Source organism: Sceloporus undulatus, chromosome 3 (assembly GCF_019175285.1).
Source record: "Sceloporus undulatus isolate JIND9_A2432 ecotype Alabama chromosome 3, SceUnd_v1.1, whole genome shotgun sequence".
Lineage (NCBI taxonomy): Eukaryota > Metazoa > Chordata > Lepidosauria > Squamata > Phrynosomatidae > Sceloporus > Sceloporus undulatus.
This window is the reverse complement of record NC_056524.1, coordinates 96063325-96080713: the sequence shown is the minus strand read 5'-3', so window position 1 is coordinate 96080713 and position 17389 is coordinate 96063325. Positions and strand designations below refer to the sequence as shown.

The 17389-nt window shown below is 38.6% G+C and overlaps 1 protein-coding gene across 1 annotated transcript; it reads left to right on the top strand.

The window, feature by feature from the left end:
- The first annotated feature begins 1919 nt into the window (after positions 1 to 1919).
- Positions 1920 to 10521, top strand: AKAP17A (A-kinase anchoring protein 17A). Its single transcript, XM_042460298.1, has 4 exons — positions 1920 to 3123; positions 6014 to 6162; positions 6837 to 7077; positions 8685 to 10521. The coding sequence occupies exons 1-4, from the start codon at positions 2362 to 2364 to the stop codon at positions 9579 to 9581; spliced, it is 2049 nt and encodes a 682-aa protein (XP_042316232.1). The 5' UTR covers positions 1920 to 2361; the 3' UTR covers positions 9582 to 10521.
- The last annotated feature ends 6868 nt before the right edge of the window (positions 10522 to 17389 follow it).

Genomic DNA, 17389 nt, shown 5'->3' with positions numbered 1-17389 from the left:
AGTGGCATAGGTGTGTTGTTGTTGTTGTTGTTGTTGTTGTTGTGTCTTCAGGTTGTTTCTGACTGATGGTGAACCTGTTATGGGTTTTGGGGGAGAGGTTTTGGCAAGATTTGTTCAGAGGGGGCTTGCCATTCCCTTCCCCTGAGGCTGAGAGAGAGCGCCCAGTGGGCTTACATGTGTGTCTCTGGGACCTCAGGGCTGGACCCATGGACATGAATGCTGTTGATAGCTCTTATTGTGTTTCCTTTAAAAGAGTCTTTTATAATTAAGAGAGAAGAGCGGCTTTCTTGTGAGGAATACTTCTTCAGTAGGGCTAGACCTGTTCATCTACCTGTTTGTGTGTGTTCTGGTCACCTGTCGACTTAAGGTGGCCCAATGCATTTCATAGGGTTTTCTTAGGCAAGGAATACTCAGAGGTGGTTTTGCCAGTTCCGTCCTCTGGAATATAACCTCTATAGCATTTATTATAGTTATTGTTGTGTGCTTTCATGTCTTTTCATTGTCGAAGTCTTATCAGGTTGTTTCCTTATGGAAATCCTAAGGGTGTTTTCTTGCCAAGATTTTTTCGATGGAGGTTTGCCATTGCCTTCTCTGTAGGCTGAGAGAGTGTGACTTGCCCAAGGCCACTCAGTGGGTTTCATGGCTGAGCTGGGAATTGAACCCCAGTCTCCAGAGTTGCAGTCCCAATACTCAGAGCACTAGGCCACCCTGGCTCTCCCTCTCTCTCTCTTCATATGTGTGTGTATGTGTATATATACAGGGAACAAGATGAGATGAGAGACAAATCTCTTTCTCTCTCTCTCTCTCTCTCTCACACACACACACACATATGCAAACTGCACATGGTTCTGTTTATCTGTATTCTTACTTCACAGCGGCCTCTTCTGATTATAAACTGCACCAGGACCAAAGCTTATAACATGTTTAAGCTTGATGCCCTATTGAGAATTTACATCTCTGGCAGAAAGGGAGTCCAGGATCACCTTTGTCCAAAGGAAGGAGGTGCTGGCCATAATGGTGAAGCCACGAAGCCTCTCATGCAGGAGTATTTCTCAGTCTTCCTCAGCAAAGCCATAGCAAATTAGCTGCTGTGTTGACTGGAAGCATCTGAGTATTGCAGTCTCCAAAAGTACATCTTCCAAACTCTGACTCTAAAAAGCTTTATTTCACAAACAAATTTTAGGATGTACCATTTAGCTTTTACCATAAAGAAATGAACAAAATATGAATGAATATTATCTATAATAAAGAACTCTTAATTATAAATAACATTGATTCATATTTTGTTCATTTCTTTATGGTTAATCTTAATTATGATGAGCAGAATGACCATGCGTTACTCTGTTAAATGAATCACAGTTGGCAACTTGAGAAAATGGTTAGTAATGCTGTGTTTTATTCATCATCTGTATGGCATTTTTCATTTTTAATGAAATCTTAAGCAAAGAACTTTGTTGTGTAAAATGTGCCGTCACTAAAGCTGTGTTTTTAATGTATCAGCTATAAAATACTTTAGATATGATATTCAAGCCATTTTCTTTAGCCTATATGTATAATTTTGGGGGTTGTTTTACTGAGGTTTTCTACTCAGAAGAAAAATCTTGCGAACTTAGTGAGTTATGTGCTTAGTTTGTTTTGCAGTTATGCTGTATACATGTTAGAGATGTACATTTTGTTTAAGTGCTACAGTTGTTATCCAGTTACCCTTACTTAGGCATAATTTCCACTGAGCTCAGTGGGAAGTATGTTGTTTTTGACTAAATATAGAGGTTGTAAAGGTGCTTGTTATATAAATTATTTCATAGTTAACTTTGGAGTTGCTGAAGTATTCATGTTTCATTGCCTAGAAATACCATGTTTGGTCTCGTCTAATGAGATTATGCAAGACACTAACTCATTTATTTCATTTCTCCACAGAATATTTTTTTCCTGGCTTTTACAAAAGTTGGAATTCCTATCAAGATTGTCATAGTTCGTAGAATCAGCAGTCTGAAGCAGAGTGCTCCAGGAAGACTTGTATTTTCTGCTTCTGGAGTCTCAGCTGTGTAAATGCAGCTGACATTCTTGGTCCGCCTTGCACACTTTTACAGTTGCTCTGCAAATGTAATTTATATTGTTTACAATTAGAGAAAACAAGAACTGTGCGATTAAGAGAGGGATAATATATTATGAACTCATATATGGTGACAAATTTTAACAGGTCTTAAAGACAAATGCCTTGCAATATGTCTCTGAAAGCTGCTTTTGGGATATAGTTAAAATGATCATTTGTTCAAACAAAGGAACAGTTTTCTACCAGTGTCTACAAGATAGATAAGCATTTTTCATTATTAGCTTGCTAGCTTCATTATTTTTGTAGCCATGGCAGCTGCTACAATAGTTCACGATACCTCCGAAGCTGTGGAGCTATGTGCTCCATATGGGCTGTACCTTAAGCCCATTACAAAAATGACAATCAGTGTGGCACTTCCTCAGTTAAAGCAGCCAGGAAAGTCTATTTCGAATTGGGAGGTGATGGAAAGACTGAAAGGAATGGTGCAAACACATCAGTTCTCAACATTACGGATTTCCAAAAGTACCATGGATTTTATCCGCTTTGAAGGAGAAGTGGAAAATAAGAGCCTGGTTAAATCCTTCCTTGCGTGTCTAGATGGCAAAACTATAAAACTAAGTGGTTTTTCAGACATTCTGAAAGTTCGTGCTGCAGAATACAGAATTGATTTTCCTACTCGACATGACTGGGATTCCTTTTTTCGTGATGCAAAAGATATGAATGAAACTCTACCAGGGGAAAGACCTGACACTATTCACTTGGAGGGTTTACCTTGTAAATGGTTTGCACTGAAAGACTCTGGCTCAGAAAAGCCAAGTGAAGAAGTTCTTATTAAAGTGTTTAGCAAATTTGGGGAAATTCGTAATGTGGACATACCCATGTTGGACCCATACAGGGAAGAAATGACTGGAAGAAACTTCCATACGTTCAGTTTTGGAGGCCATTTGAATTTTGAATCCTATGTTCAGTATGTGGAATATGCAGGTTTTATCAAGGCTATGAATGCATTGCGAGGGATGAAGCTGATGTACAAAGGTGAAGATGGCAAAGCAGTAGCTTGCAACATAAAGGTGAAGTACTGTTGAGCTATTCCTGGCATGTATTTTTAGAAAAAAATGTTGGATGCAATTTTCCTATGTATTTGAAAGAGCTGGTCCAAAATTAGCAATTTTAGGCTCTTGTGGTGTTATGTATTGTCATAAACTGGATTAATTGTTCAGAGAGTTGGGGAAGGGAGAAATAGTAGAAGTACCTGTATCATCTTTATATCATCTTTATGTTATCACAAATGCTGTCCATGGATGGAAAAGCTTCTCTCACGTTTTCATAGTTGTGGAGTCTATCGTCACCTACTGAGGCTGAATGGTGAAAGATTCAGGACATAGAAAGGGAAGTAATTTTTCAACCCTCACATAGTTTAACTACAGGATTTGCAGTCACAATATGTAATGAAGGCTGCATACTTGGGCAGATTTAAAATGGACATAGATATATTGATGAACTACGCATCAGGAGAGCTGTGTATCTTCTTCAGTATCAGATGTAGTATGCCTGTCTATCAGTTGCTGGAGAATGTAAGGTCGGGGGGGGGCAGTAGCACTGAAGGTCTGCTGGTGGGCTTCCTCTAGGCCAGTGGATCCCAACCTTTGATCATTTGTTCTGGACCTCAGATCCCAAAAGCCCCAGCCAACTTGGCCAACAGTCAGGAATTTTTGAATCCAAAGTCCCAAAACATCTGGAGGACCAAAGGTTGGGAATCACTGCTCTAGGCAACTGGTTTGCCACTGTGTGAACAGGATATTGGACTAGATGGACCTTTGCCTTGATGAAACATGGTCATTTTTTATATTCTTATAGCTTACAATAGTGTACTTATTGTACAAAACATTATATATATGTCGTTATTCAGCAAGGGGTTGGCACGATGTTATTACATAGGGGAAGTGGCTGACGTGCCACAGGCGGCAGTACACATGGGACACTTCCAGGGCCCTTTTAAATAATGGATCAGGATTGCCAGTGTGCATTAGTACACTCCAGTTCACCTTGGGACATCTTGCCAGTGCCCTGATAAGCATATTCGCAATTCACTAACATGGTTCTGTAGCACCTATACTACGGAGCTAAGTAAACTTAAAGTTACATGATATAGGCTGTGATATAGAATTCAGCCGACATTTGTAACACACCCATTCTTTTCTGAGAATAAGCCCTTGACCTTAATTCATGGCACTGCCTCCTGCACTTCAAATTCCTTTTGTTGTTTGTATAGCCACTCCTGCTGTAAATAAAAGTGATCAAACAGCATGTATCACCGTACTGCTAATTTGTAATAAGTCAGGGTTCTTTTGAATCCCTGGTTTGTTGTATCTGATAAATACATTTAGAAGAATTAAAAGATGCTGAAACTACATAAAGAAATTCATTACATTAATATTTATTCATGAGAGAAAGGCACAATGCTTATATGAATATCAGAATATATCATATAAGAAACCTTTAGATGCACATTCAATTTCACTAATCTTTTGGGATTTTTAGGTTACATTTGTATTGGCTTTTGAAGGGATGCAAAGGAGCCAACAAAAACACTATCATTTTCTTTCAGTTATTGGCTGCTTCTAATTTACACTTCTCTCTTTAATGTTCTCACAACTGTATTTACTGGAGCTGGCCCCAAGACAAGTGTGCCTAAGGAAGCAGATAGACTGTTTTGAAGACCATGTTTACTTGTATGAATGTGCCCATCACTTTAGAACTGCAACAGAGGTCCTGCTCATGTGATTTTAAAAAAGATTTTATGTGTTCCTGTTTGTTTAGGTTTTTTTTTTAATCATTTCTGGTGATATTCTCTTTTTGTACATGTTGGAAGATATTTACGCTTTACTTTCAATTTGAATAGTATGCTAATGCTGACGTTATAGTTCATTCTTTTAATGTGTAACATAACATTCTTGTTTTTGTTTAGAGTCAGTCTTGAAAAGTTGTTAGAAATATAAGTAGCAAGTACATTTCTATACTGATTATCAGTGCACTTAAGCACTCCCTAGGTGGTTTACAATGTGTAAGCTAATTGCCCCCAACAAGCTGGGTACTCATTTTAGTGACTTTGGAAGGATGTAAGCAGAGTTGACCCTGAGCCTCTGGCAGGTATTGAACTCACAACCTTGTGGTTTGTGTGTCAGTGGCTGCAGTAAAATTTAACCAGTGCGCCACCAGGGCTCTTATAAAAATAAACATGTAGATGCAGAAGTTCTGAAATACTATTGATGATTATATAATCTGCTGTTGTGCACTTCCAAATTATTTTTAACTTACAGTGAACCTTTTACAGGGTTTTCTTGGCAAGTTTCTTCAGAAGGGGTTTGCCATTGCCATCCTCTGAGGCTGAGAGAGTGTGACATGCCCAAGATCACCCAGTGGTTTTTATGCTCAAGCATGGAATCGAACCCTGATCTCTAGAGTATAATACAAACCTTAAAATGAAGTGATTTAAGTACCTTAAAGGGGGGAGGGGGGGCAGACTGTTGCATGGAAGAAAAGTGAGGGGATGGAGGAAGTTGTTGTTAAAAACAACATTAGTGTCTCAGATGTTCCCAAGTTTTTGCCCTCAACAACATGTAATCCACTCTACAAAATGTAATTAATTGAGGTAATTTAATGGCTAGCTGACAACATGGTATAGTGGTTTGAGCATTGGACAGGAGCCAAAACCTGTCCAGGGCTTGAATCCCCACTCAGCCATGGAAACCCACTAGATCACTTTGGGAAAGTTACAATCTCTCAGCCTCAAAGGAAGGCAAAGGCAAACCCTCTTTGAACAAATCTTGCCAGGAAAACCCCATGATAGAGCCTCCATAAGTCAGAAATAACTTGAATAACCACCACCAACAAATTTAATATATTGATGCTTTTAAATTTAACCCCCCCCCCCCACTAATTTTCTTTTGTCATTGAAAGGTTTCATTTGATTCAACAAAACATCTGAGTGATGCTTCAATTAAGAAACGTCAGCTAGAAAGGCAAAAACTTCAAGAGCTTGAAAAACAAAGAGAAGAACAAAAACGTAAAGAAAAAGAAGCAGAGGAAAGACAAAAAGAGGAGGAAAGGTATGTCTTATTGCTTTCATTTAAAATGATAAACTCTAGGCTTTTATGTATTTGTAAAATCTATATATTTGTTGGGATTTTGGTATATTTTAGGCAGTTTACTAGTAGACTTTCAAAATCTTTTGGACATTTTAATTTGAACTTCATGAAAAAGCATGTTGTAAGGAATCATTAGCTGGCAAGTAAAATGGGAGCATACCTGTTAAAAATTCTTATCCTTATAATCAAGAACCACAATATTATACTAATGGCTTTTGATTCTGATAACAAAATAAATTCAGAAAAGTAACAGTTTGTGGAGAAAGTATTCTACACACAACTAATAAATCCTAATCTTTTAAAACCAAATTGACTTTGAATAAGTATCTTTAATGAAGCTACTGGTCTAGTGCAATTTGACTAACTATTGAGCTAACAGTAACCTATAATCTCTGGTATAATTATTTCAGAATATCCGCTTTGATATTTTGCTTCTGTATGTGGCATGAAGATTGCTGCCTCAGGCATTTTGTAAATTTTTTGGTCCATCTCATTTATCAAGGCATTAGATTAGTTATAATGAACAATGAGTGTTTAGCTGTTATTGAGGACTGCATGGAAAGGAAATATTATTATGTCATTCAGTTAAATTCTGAAATTATACCTATTTTGATTAATATAATGTGCATCCTCAGGAAACAAAAAGAACTTGAGGAATTAGAAAGAGAGAAAAAGAGAGAAGAAAAATTAAGGAAAAGAGAGCAAAAACAAAAGGATCGTGAAATTCGTAGAAACAAAAAAAGACTTGAAAAAATACAAGCTGAAGAGCAAAAAAAGCTGCAAGAAAAAATAAAACTAGAAGAGAGGAAACTTCTCTTAGCTCAAAGAAATCTTCAGTCCATTCGCCTAATTGCTGAACTGCTGAGCAGAGCCAAGGTAACTTATCTTTGGGGGCCTGTTTCCATGCAAAAGTACTGTTTTAAAGTGCTAAAAATGTGAATTTGTTAAATATATGGAGAAATGTATTATCATCTGTCATTTTTGACTCCTTGTTGGATATCCTATATCATGGTTTCATGCATAAATCCTCACATGAATGACAGCATTCCACAATGGGCTGTGTGTCTGCTTGTACATCAGACAAAATGCCTGCTTCCAGGAAGAATGTACGCACGTGGACTCCAGCCCTGGTTTTATGCTTTTCAGTTGTTATATAATTTGCCAATTCAGTTCATGTGTTTTTAGAGTGCATCAATAGTCGGAATTGCACTATAGCTAATAGCACTACCAGTATCTGGAGAAGACCAGAATTGGTTCCTGTTATCCATGCACTAGTTACTTCAACTGGTACAAATGCAGCTACTGCCCAATTTAAAATGCCTGTATTCAACTTCTAAACAGTGTGAGTCCGTGTTATTTGAAGGACCACTTCCACCTCTGCTAACTTGACTGCACTTTGTGATCAATACTGGAGCCATAACTGTACCTGATTGTAAGATCAGTTCGATTGGCCAGTGCAATTCTCCCCCCCCCCCCCCCCCCAGCAACATTCTGATTAGTATTGTCAGTCCCCATCATTACAGGCAAGCTCTAAAGACACACTTGTTTATCTTGATCTGTAAGGACTCTATTGGAACTATGTACATGAAGCTGTTTGATTTCAACAGTTAATTATTCATTCTCTGATTTTATCATGATCTTACTATATTTGGTGGTTTTAGGTTTCATATAGGAGGATTTATGTTAAAGGCTGCACTTTAAAATCCTTTGTACAGCTGTACCAAATGAATGAACGTCTACATCTGAGACTGATAGCAAGTAACCTAGAGCATGAAGGCGTCCCACTCTTTGCAGCACCATTGTCTTAGTTTCTCCAGCAAGCAAATACTGCATGGCACTGGCACGTTCATAGAGCTGTCCATGGGCTGATTGCAAAACTCATTTGAGTATACAGGAGCGCAGTTGCATGTTGATGTTTGTATTGAGGAGGATTTTATGTATGGCTTTGCCAGGCTTGGCAATCTTAGCTCACTGCTTCACCAGTTCTACCATACATAGTTTGGCAACTTAATGGAATACTGTCTGGGTATAAATTAATTTCTGGTAATTTACAGATAATAGCTTAAAACCCTAGTAGAATCTTCAGGCTGCTCAGTCAAAGAGAATAAATACATGAAATCCTTCGTCTTCTACTTTTCTGGAGTAGGAAATTCTTGAAACTTGTATTTAAGGTGTTCCTGGACTTCTGTAATATATTGTATCAATATACCTTTCATTCCTGAGGTCATTATAGTGGTTAGGATTGCTTTCTAAAAAGTGGCCTGGGTTGAACATATTTCTCAGAAGCTATTGGATGATAATCAAGGAATGGAAATCGAAAAGCCCCACATATGCAAAAGGTTGCTTTAGGTTTTCTCTCATTTAGAGTATTTTTATGAGATTTCCTTCTTTTCAGCAATTCTCTGACTTTGTTACAGGACAAATGTGTTTTCTTATGAATGTAGGAATTAAAATATATTTTCTTCTTCCCTTGTTTTTCTTAGACAATAAAACTTCTGGAACAGGAGCACAATGAGGAAAAAGTTCGCATTCAGCAGTTGGAAGAGAGAAGGGTGCTGCAGGAAGCTGAACTCCGAAGAGTAGAGGAAGAAAAAGAGAGAGCTCTCGGACTGCAGAGAAAGGAGAGGGAGTTGCGTGAAAAACTGTTAAGTAACCTCTTGAACAAGAAAATAGAAGCAACCCATCTAAAAAAGACTGTACCTAGTACACTGCAGTGTATCCCTTTGAAAACCCCTGCAAGTTTTTCTCACTCTATGGTACCTACCTCAGTTCAGTCCATCATGACTAAACCAGTTCTGCTCCCTCAGAGCACCATAGCAGCTAATGAACATCTGGGCCATCAGCTCAAGTATTTAAATGGGAGCCTTCATGAGGATGTTCTTGTCAAAAACCCTAAGATTAACATAAGTAACAGAGACACAGTTTCTGATGAAAGTAGTACAGGTGTCCTTTCATGCATCACAGCAAATCAGCAACATAAGAACTCAACAGACCACGAACTGAACATCTACAAAAAGGAATTCATATCAGAACAAGGCAAGTGTAACAGAGAACCCAGCAGGGGAAGAAGTGACTCATGCAGAGACACACACAACCATCACAGCAAAGACAAAATTGGAAAAAGTAGGCATAAAAGAGACTTGAGTAGCGAGGATGAAAAATGCAGAAAAGAAAGACGCCTGCATAAAAAATACTCTACAAAAATTAGCAGTCCTCACCATAGGAGTTCAAGTCGAGAACATGCACGACATAGACGGTCCTTCAGTAGAGACAGGGAACAGGATAAAAGAGGACATAGCCATGGTCACAAGAACACAGGCAAGAAACAAAAACACCAGAAAAGTTCTTTGAGCCACCAGAGAAGCACTTGGAGTAGGTAATAGAGAACTTTGTTTTTTATAAGGGCTATGCCAGACAGGACTGGAGTAGATTTTTCCTTTCTGCCCTGGAAGGGGGAAAAACTGATTGGAAAATTTACTTGAATATAGTTTCTGGAGTTAAGAAACATATAAACATACCTTTCAGAAATATTTTTGTGACTTCTTATCTGTCAACTCTGTGTTGACATCCAGGAATTCTAGTCATTCTTGTCCATGCTTTTTATCTGACAACTAGCCCTCATCAGGCCTTCATCATTTCATTTATTTTTTTTTTTACAAAAAATCTTCCACTGGATCCCTTTTAACAATCACAGCAGTCTTTCATAAGACATAAACTGGCATGTCTGTGTTTCTGATAAGAGATATAAACTCGATGCGGAGCTGCGTACTTGATTCATAGAACTCAGTAATTCCTTTCAAGGTTTTTTGCTATCTCAATTGGTGCTAGATGCAACCATATTTTTATACAGTGCTGTAATGATGCCTTTGCTCTTTTTGACAACTACATACTTGATAGATTGTTACAGGGCCTGAATGGTCATAGTGTTTGCAAATTTACCTGTTTCTGTTCTGTTCAAAATAAAGATGCCAGGGTTTTGGAGCCTCTGAGAAAATTGACACAGGGGTTGCTGTTGCATTAACATTTGACTAATTTTTTTCAAACTATTGGCTGTTGTCTACATGCTATTTTGCAGACATCTATATTTTGAAAGAGGGACCTTCCTGATAAATTATTTTTATGTGCAATATTCAGCTTGTACTTTTCTCTTTTTATAACACCTTTGCTTCTAGAAATGAGGCTCAGGAATTTCCCCAAATAGTACTGCAGTGCAAAACCAGCTTTTTTACCATCTCATGGTAAAACCACAGAAGCCATTGCCAGTGAACCCAAACTGCTGTTTTATGTTTCGGTACATTAAAAATCTATACATATGCATTATTAAAACGTTTTGCTTTGTGTTTTGTTTGAAAAATTATTTATTATACTCTATTGTACCAGTTGCTTAATAATATCACTAAATATTATAAGAAAATATATCTTAACATCACTTCACAGGAAAAGGAAGCCTTGAATTTGATTCAGCTTTTCCTGCTGTGTCTCACTCCCACCTCCAAGGCAGGAATTTATAGGCAGATCTTACATGATGAGTCTTTATATTTCCCTTTACAAACAACTTTACTGCAAGTCAAAACTGATCTTGGATAAACTGCTCCAGACTTTTTTTTTTTTTTTTTAAACAATGCTTTTTTTATTCTACAGTTATTGGGAACTTCTCATTACCTGTTGAGTTTAACATAGGTATTGTTTTGTGAGGAGGCAGAATTTGGCCTAAAACATAGAGTCCATGTGGGTTATTTTTTGCTATGCTAAGATTTTTGTGATTCTTTTTAAATCCTGTGATATCTTGAGATAGTGTGCCTAGGCCAGGATTCAGAGATAAAATATTCCCATGGACACAGTAGGCTTTACATAAGGATTGACTTACCGATCAGCAGTTTTCAGCAGATCTGCTGTACTTGATTTGAATTAGAGGTATTCTAATTCAAATCCACAAAGAGCAACTTCTTTGGAAAATGGGTTTCAATCAACATTTAGCTGGGAAGCCCAATCAGTTAATTTGATTTAGACATGCTTAGTTTTGCCTATTTCAAACAACATCATGCTGGTACTGTGGATAAAATAGCATAAAGTCCATGTAGTGCAAATTGAACTTGGAAGAAGGATGGAATACAAATGTGTTAGCCTCTGTGTTTCCTAACATAAAATGTTGGTTTACTTCCAAAAATGAGGTGGAATGAGCTCTCTGTGTGTTCTCTAGATTGCATTGTAGAGGAGCACACATTGTCCCACAGTTCAGTTTCCTGAGAAGAGTAGCACTAAGTTTTCTTATGAAGCAAATTTTAAACTTTCAAGCCTACCTTCAATAGCCTCAAAAGACTTCTGTCACTGTTCCTTGGAAGAATATGGTTTCCTAGTTGATTGCTGAAGTTAGTACAAAGTGCTTAACACTGATATGTGGCATAAATGGAAAGGAACCTTACCAGAGGCCCAGGCAAAAGAATTGCATTGTCATACATAAGGATCTAAGAGGCACGCTGGATCAAACGAAGACCTTTCTAGTCCAGCATTCTATTTTCACAATGGCCGCCAGATATATGTGGAAGCTTCCAAGTGGGATGTTGTGCAGCATCCTCCTCCTGCTCCCTAGCAACTAGCATTCAAGGGAAGGCCTTGGATGGCATCCTTTTGATTAGTCCACACAAGAGTAGACCTCTTCAACCAATTGTTGAATGGTGAGCCATAGATAAATGTAATTGAGTCAGTCGATTTTATTCAGGATTAACAATTTAAGCTCATGTCTGATACTAGAGCTGATATGTAGTCATTCTGACTAGTAGCTATTTATGTCCTTAACCTCCATTAATTTAGCTAGTCCTTTATGAATCTGCCTTGGCAATTAATTCCTTAGTTAAAACTATGCTCTGTGAAGAACTATTATATGTCCTAAATCTCCCACCACTGAGTTTCAATGGACAGTCTTAGATTTTAGTATTCTTGAGGGGAAGTGTTCCTTATCATTACCCACAAGTATAAGACTATCTAACTGGATGATCCTTATTCAGAAGGTATAACCCTGTAACAGGTAGAGGATAGAGCCTAAATAGCCTGAAGACATCAGTTCCCATCTGATCTTAGAAGCTAAGAAGGGTTAGCCCTAGTTGGTTTTGGGATGGGAGTCTGACAAAGAATACTGGGTGCTGTAGGCTATATTTCAGGGGAAGGAACTGGAAAACCACCTCTGAGTATTGCCTGTGAAATTCATTGGGTTGCCTTAAGTAGACACGTGACTTGAATACACACAAACAGGTAGAGGATAGATCTTGCCCTATTGAGGAAATATTCCTCACATGAAAGCTGCTCTCCTCCCTTCTACAGTACTCTTTTTGAGACTATGCAATATGAGTTATTCACAGTATTCCACAGGTATCTACATCCAACACTAATTTAAATGTTTATATTTATCATACTTTAAATCCCTAAATAGCCCATAGCTCTTTCACAGATGTCTTTACCTTGCCACAGAACTATCCAACCATGACTCCATAATCTTACCTTGATACTTGCTACCAGTTCAGGCCTCATCAGTCTGAATTTATCATTGGAAAAAAAATGGCAGAAAAATTTATTGGCCATTTGTTTTCATCAGTAATTATATATCACTCATTTTTTCCTCCAGGCATCTTAAATGCCTGCATCTGCATTATTTTTTACACAAGAATTCAAGCTCCTTTGTCTTGGCAGATTTATATTAGGGTGTCTACAAATGTCCTGTTCATGGACAATTTTTGATGAGGTTTTTAAAAAATATGTTAAAACACAGCGGCCTAAATTCAACTGCTAGTTCTTTATATTACAGACTCACTACGTCAGTTGTTGAATGGTGAGCGAACATTTATGTAAATTCTATCAATTCATTCACTTGCAATTGGATTTTCACCTCACCAGTTTAATTGTTTAGTTATATCTAGGTGCAGCACTGCTGAATATTTCTGGTTGCTCATTAATGATTGAAATAGTAGTAGAATCTAGGGTAGCTAGCAGAAATCCAGCCAAAGCCTTTTTTTCTCATCTACCTTTTGTTCTGTAGCCTTATTTCAAATACTGATTTAGACATTTTGTATGAATTTACTATTCTGTTTTCATGCTTGGCAACTGTTTTCTGTTTCAAGGAACAATGAAACACTTTCAGATCTTTAAAACAAAAACAAAACCAAGAACATATATGTGTAATAAGCACTTTGGGGTATTAAACTCAAGCATCTTAAAACATTCTTCATCAGTGAAAGTAATCCCAGTTTTATCCTTTTCATGTTCTAATAAGAGGTTACCCAGTAATCATCAGTAGCATAACACAGAGCTTGTAGTGTATTCAATCCTCTTCAGAGACATGACTCAAGTAAATCTTTTTAGCTGATTACCTCGGATATCTTCCAGAGACAGATGCTATTTCAGCTGTAGCAGAAAGGTATTATAGTATCTGGTTTAATCAGCCATATGATTTTAGATAGGTAGACTCATATTTAAAACTAGAGCAATATTTTCCTTTTGACTGAAAGGTGCAAGTTATGAGCCCCACATATGATAATTGTCTATCAATTTTTGGCATGACATGGGAGCAATCCAGGGCATGCATGCTATGTGTTACCTAGTTTTGGTCAATCTACAACAGCAACGTACAAACATACTGGTTCAAAGCATTTTGAATGCATTATTGTATAAAATGCTTATGCATGTTCTCATTGCAAAAGCTCTATAAGTTCATATTACTATCCGCCTCCCACTCCCCATTATATTTCTGGGAAGGAACAGACATGAGAGAGACTTTCCCATGGCAATTTAAAACATTGATGGCAAAGGCAACTGTCAAACTGGTGCCTTCATGGTAGCCCAGTAGCTTAGCTATTGGGTCATATCTATAGACAATTTTTTTTTCTTTTTGGGACCACACTAGTCTGTGATTTCTACTGATTTTAAGAGCATAGGGCAGAGCCATACTAGATCAGGGCAAAGGATTGTTTTATGGCCAAACAGTTCCCCACTGGATTTAAGTCAAATTACACCCTCCATCTCCTGCTCCCTAAGAACTAATACATGGAGGCATTTTGCTTCAGATACTGGAGGTGAGTTATATCCATCCTAACTGGCAGTCACTAATGGCACCATAGTCCATGAATTTATCCTCTTTTGAAACCAAGCTGACAATGATTTCCAAAGTTTAATTATGTGCTATGTGAAGAGGTACTGTAGTTCCATTTATTTGTTCTGAATCTCATGCTGTATGGTTTCAGTGGATGACTGTAGGTTCCAAAGCTTCTCCATCCCTTATAGAAATGGGGGAAAGAGATGGTTACTGGCTAAGCTCCCAAGGTAAATGTTCCAAGATCTTTATGAGATCTTTGAACCTTGACAGTAGCGCACCTCAAGAGCCTGGTCCCACATTCACACAGTGATTTCTAAAGGAATTTTATTGAACACACATCTGTCTGTCTACACACAGAATGCACTGAGCAAAAAAAAAAAAAGCTTCACTAATAGCAAACCATAAAAGAATAAAACAAATAACTAATAAGAAGGAACCCTGAAAAATAGCCTAAATATGGCACATGGCTTAGGCCAGTTGTTTCAATAATTCGCAAAACGAATCCAGGAGCAGAAAGTAGGACAACATTTTGGGAGTATCGGCCAGAACAGACTGGCAAGAAGGGGTGGCTTGAAACTGCTCCCAGTGAAGATGGATCGGGGCCATGGCCATCACATGTTGTGGCCCCAATCCACCTTGAACCCGGCCCAAAAAGGAGCGGGAAAGATCTGCTCCTTTTTGGGCAGGGAAAGAGGCACCTTTCCCAGTCCTGCCACAGCCCAAAGCTGGCTTCAAGATGCTCTGTTGGTATGCAACATGTTAATGCTACACTGCCGCAGTGTCTTAAAGCCAGCCACATCTAGTGGCTGCCCAACTTCCAGGTAGCTTCAGGATGGCTTGGGAGCGTGTAGTGTATAAACACCACGCTCACAAGCTGCCTGGACAGCTGTTTTAAATGGCTGTATGTTCTGGCCCTATGTCTTACAGAAACTGGATTATAAAAGTGCCTTCTTGTAGACACAAGCATGACTCAGCCCAGAAAAACCAGAACAGCTCTGAAATGCAAACTTTTGGACAAGTAAATCTCTTGAGTTTTGCTTATTCTTCCCTGCTTGCCATTCTCCCACATTAGCTTAATAACTCATTCTAATTGTCCTCATTTTGCCAGTGGACAGGAAAAGAGGGAAAGAACAAAAAAGGGAAAGAATCCACCAGCCTATGGTGGAAGGCATTATAGTCATGTTAAAGCACAACAACTAAAAAGAATCCCAAGCAGATCATGATGCCTAAATGTGATTCTCAAACCAGATTTTTCCTGCTGGAGGCAAATTCTCTGGGGAATATTCATGCCTGGTAATTGATAGATTTCTCCCTGCATCATCAGATGTGCACTTCATTTAATGGTACTGGAGTAATTTGGATTACATATTCAAGTTGTTTCCAGAAGGAGTTTCCTCAATCTGACCAACAAGATTTTTTTTCAGTTACTGGCTGACCTGGGAAATTGGTATTCAAACCAGCTTCCTTTCTTCATACAATTTCTAGCCTAACTACTAATTCAGTTTTTCACACATGTAACACTTTTTTTGCAAGAGACCTTGTTGATTTTCCCCCCAGGGGTATTGCCAGCATGGTGTAGTGGTTTCAGGATTGGACTATGGCTCTGGAGACCAGGGTTTGAATTCCAGCCATCTAAACCCAAAGGCTTACCTTGGACAAGTCACACTCAGTCTCAGGGGAAGGCTGTGGCAAACTTCTGAAGAAACCCATCAAGAAAACCCGATGGTAGGTTCACCTTAGGATTGCCATAAGTCAGAAATTACTTGAAGGCACACAGCAATACCAACTGCACAAATACATGCAGTCTCCCATTACTCCCTCATCATTCATGCTCACTCAAAATCCATCTAATTTTTTTGTCAGTCAGCAAAGTTACAAGCCACTCTACAAAAGTACACATTTTGGTATCATTATATTCTCTTTGGGGCAAAATATAAAAACCCTGACAACTTTAGTGGCCATCCCAGCAGGCTCCTGGAGAAGGAAAAGAAACTTCTCTTTTATCAAATTATTTCAAACCACATACAACTAATCAAGAAGAATGCAAAACGATTTCTTCCCTGTACTCAACACATTTTTCAAATCAGAGCCATGCTTAGGGTAGACTGCTGGAGTGCGGGGGAGCCACATCAGCCATTGTAGAACCAAGAGATGTGTTTTAAAAAACAGATGACTTCTTGTTGTAAAAAAGGGGCCTCTCCTGGACATAAAATGGACATGAGGGACCCAAATACATAGCAAAAGTCCCCCTCAAAGCCTCCTAGAAATTGGGGGGGGGGGGCTTTTTTGCAAGTGAACGACAGAGGAATGTGGCTTTCCAAGGTGTCCTGGAGAAGCAATATGGCCCCAAACTACTGACTGTTCTCTACCCCTGGAGCAGACCTATTGAAATCAATGGGTGGAACCAGGTTTAGGTGTGTGGCTGGCATTCCAGAAGTAGACTTCTTTGTCCCTCCCTCAACTGTAGTCCTATTAGCAGCACACAAGGGTTTTGAGGATTGTGGATGGCAGTGGTAGATAAGGAAAACTGGATGGAAGTGAGAGAAACGTAACAGAACGTGCTTCATTTTTATTTTTTAGGAATTCCCCCTATGCCTCCATACCACATCCCAACCCATTCAGCAGGTTCTCTACTTTCTGTGTAGCAGCATTTTCAGGGGGCTTTTAGGTGGAGGCAGAAGTATCTGTATCCAACAGGGTGGCCATTGGATTTGCTGTATTGTGTGTGTGTGAATCTATTCTTGATTTTACTTCTACTTCTTCAACAGATGCTCCAAGTTGAATTTGAGCTCTGCCAATGTTGGACTCCTATATCTTTAGAGGTTTGGCCCTGGAAGGACTCCTGTTCAACTTAAGAGCAGCTGCAGGAGGAGGGAGTAAAACTCACAATGTATTCACTGCCCCTGTAATGGGAAATCTACTAGCTGCCCCTATCCAATCCAATAGGTCTCAGGTTATCCTTGACTGATTTGCCCATTCATTTCAATGTCTGGATCTTTCCTAAGAATGACACTCTAGATTGAACCCAATATGTATATATAATAATTATGCCAACCTTTATTTTAACATATGCCATCCAAGCAGTCCATTTCTATCAGAAGCCAC

Excerpts from the sequence above, each read along its gene's own strand:
- AKAP17A (XM_042460298.1), top strand. The coding sequence starts at position 2,362 with ATGGCAGCTGCTACAATAGTTCACGATACCTCCGAAGCTGTGGAGCTA. Across the intron at positions 6,163-6,836 it reads AGACAAAAAGAGGAGGAAAG|GAAACAAAAAGAACTTGAGG; the intron begins GTATGTCTTATT and ends GTGCATCCTCAG. Across the intron at positions 7,078-8,684 it reads AACTGCTGAGCAGAGCCAAG|ACAATAAAACTTCTGGAACA; the intron begins GTAACTTATCTT and ends TGTTTTTCTTAG.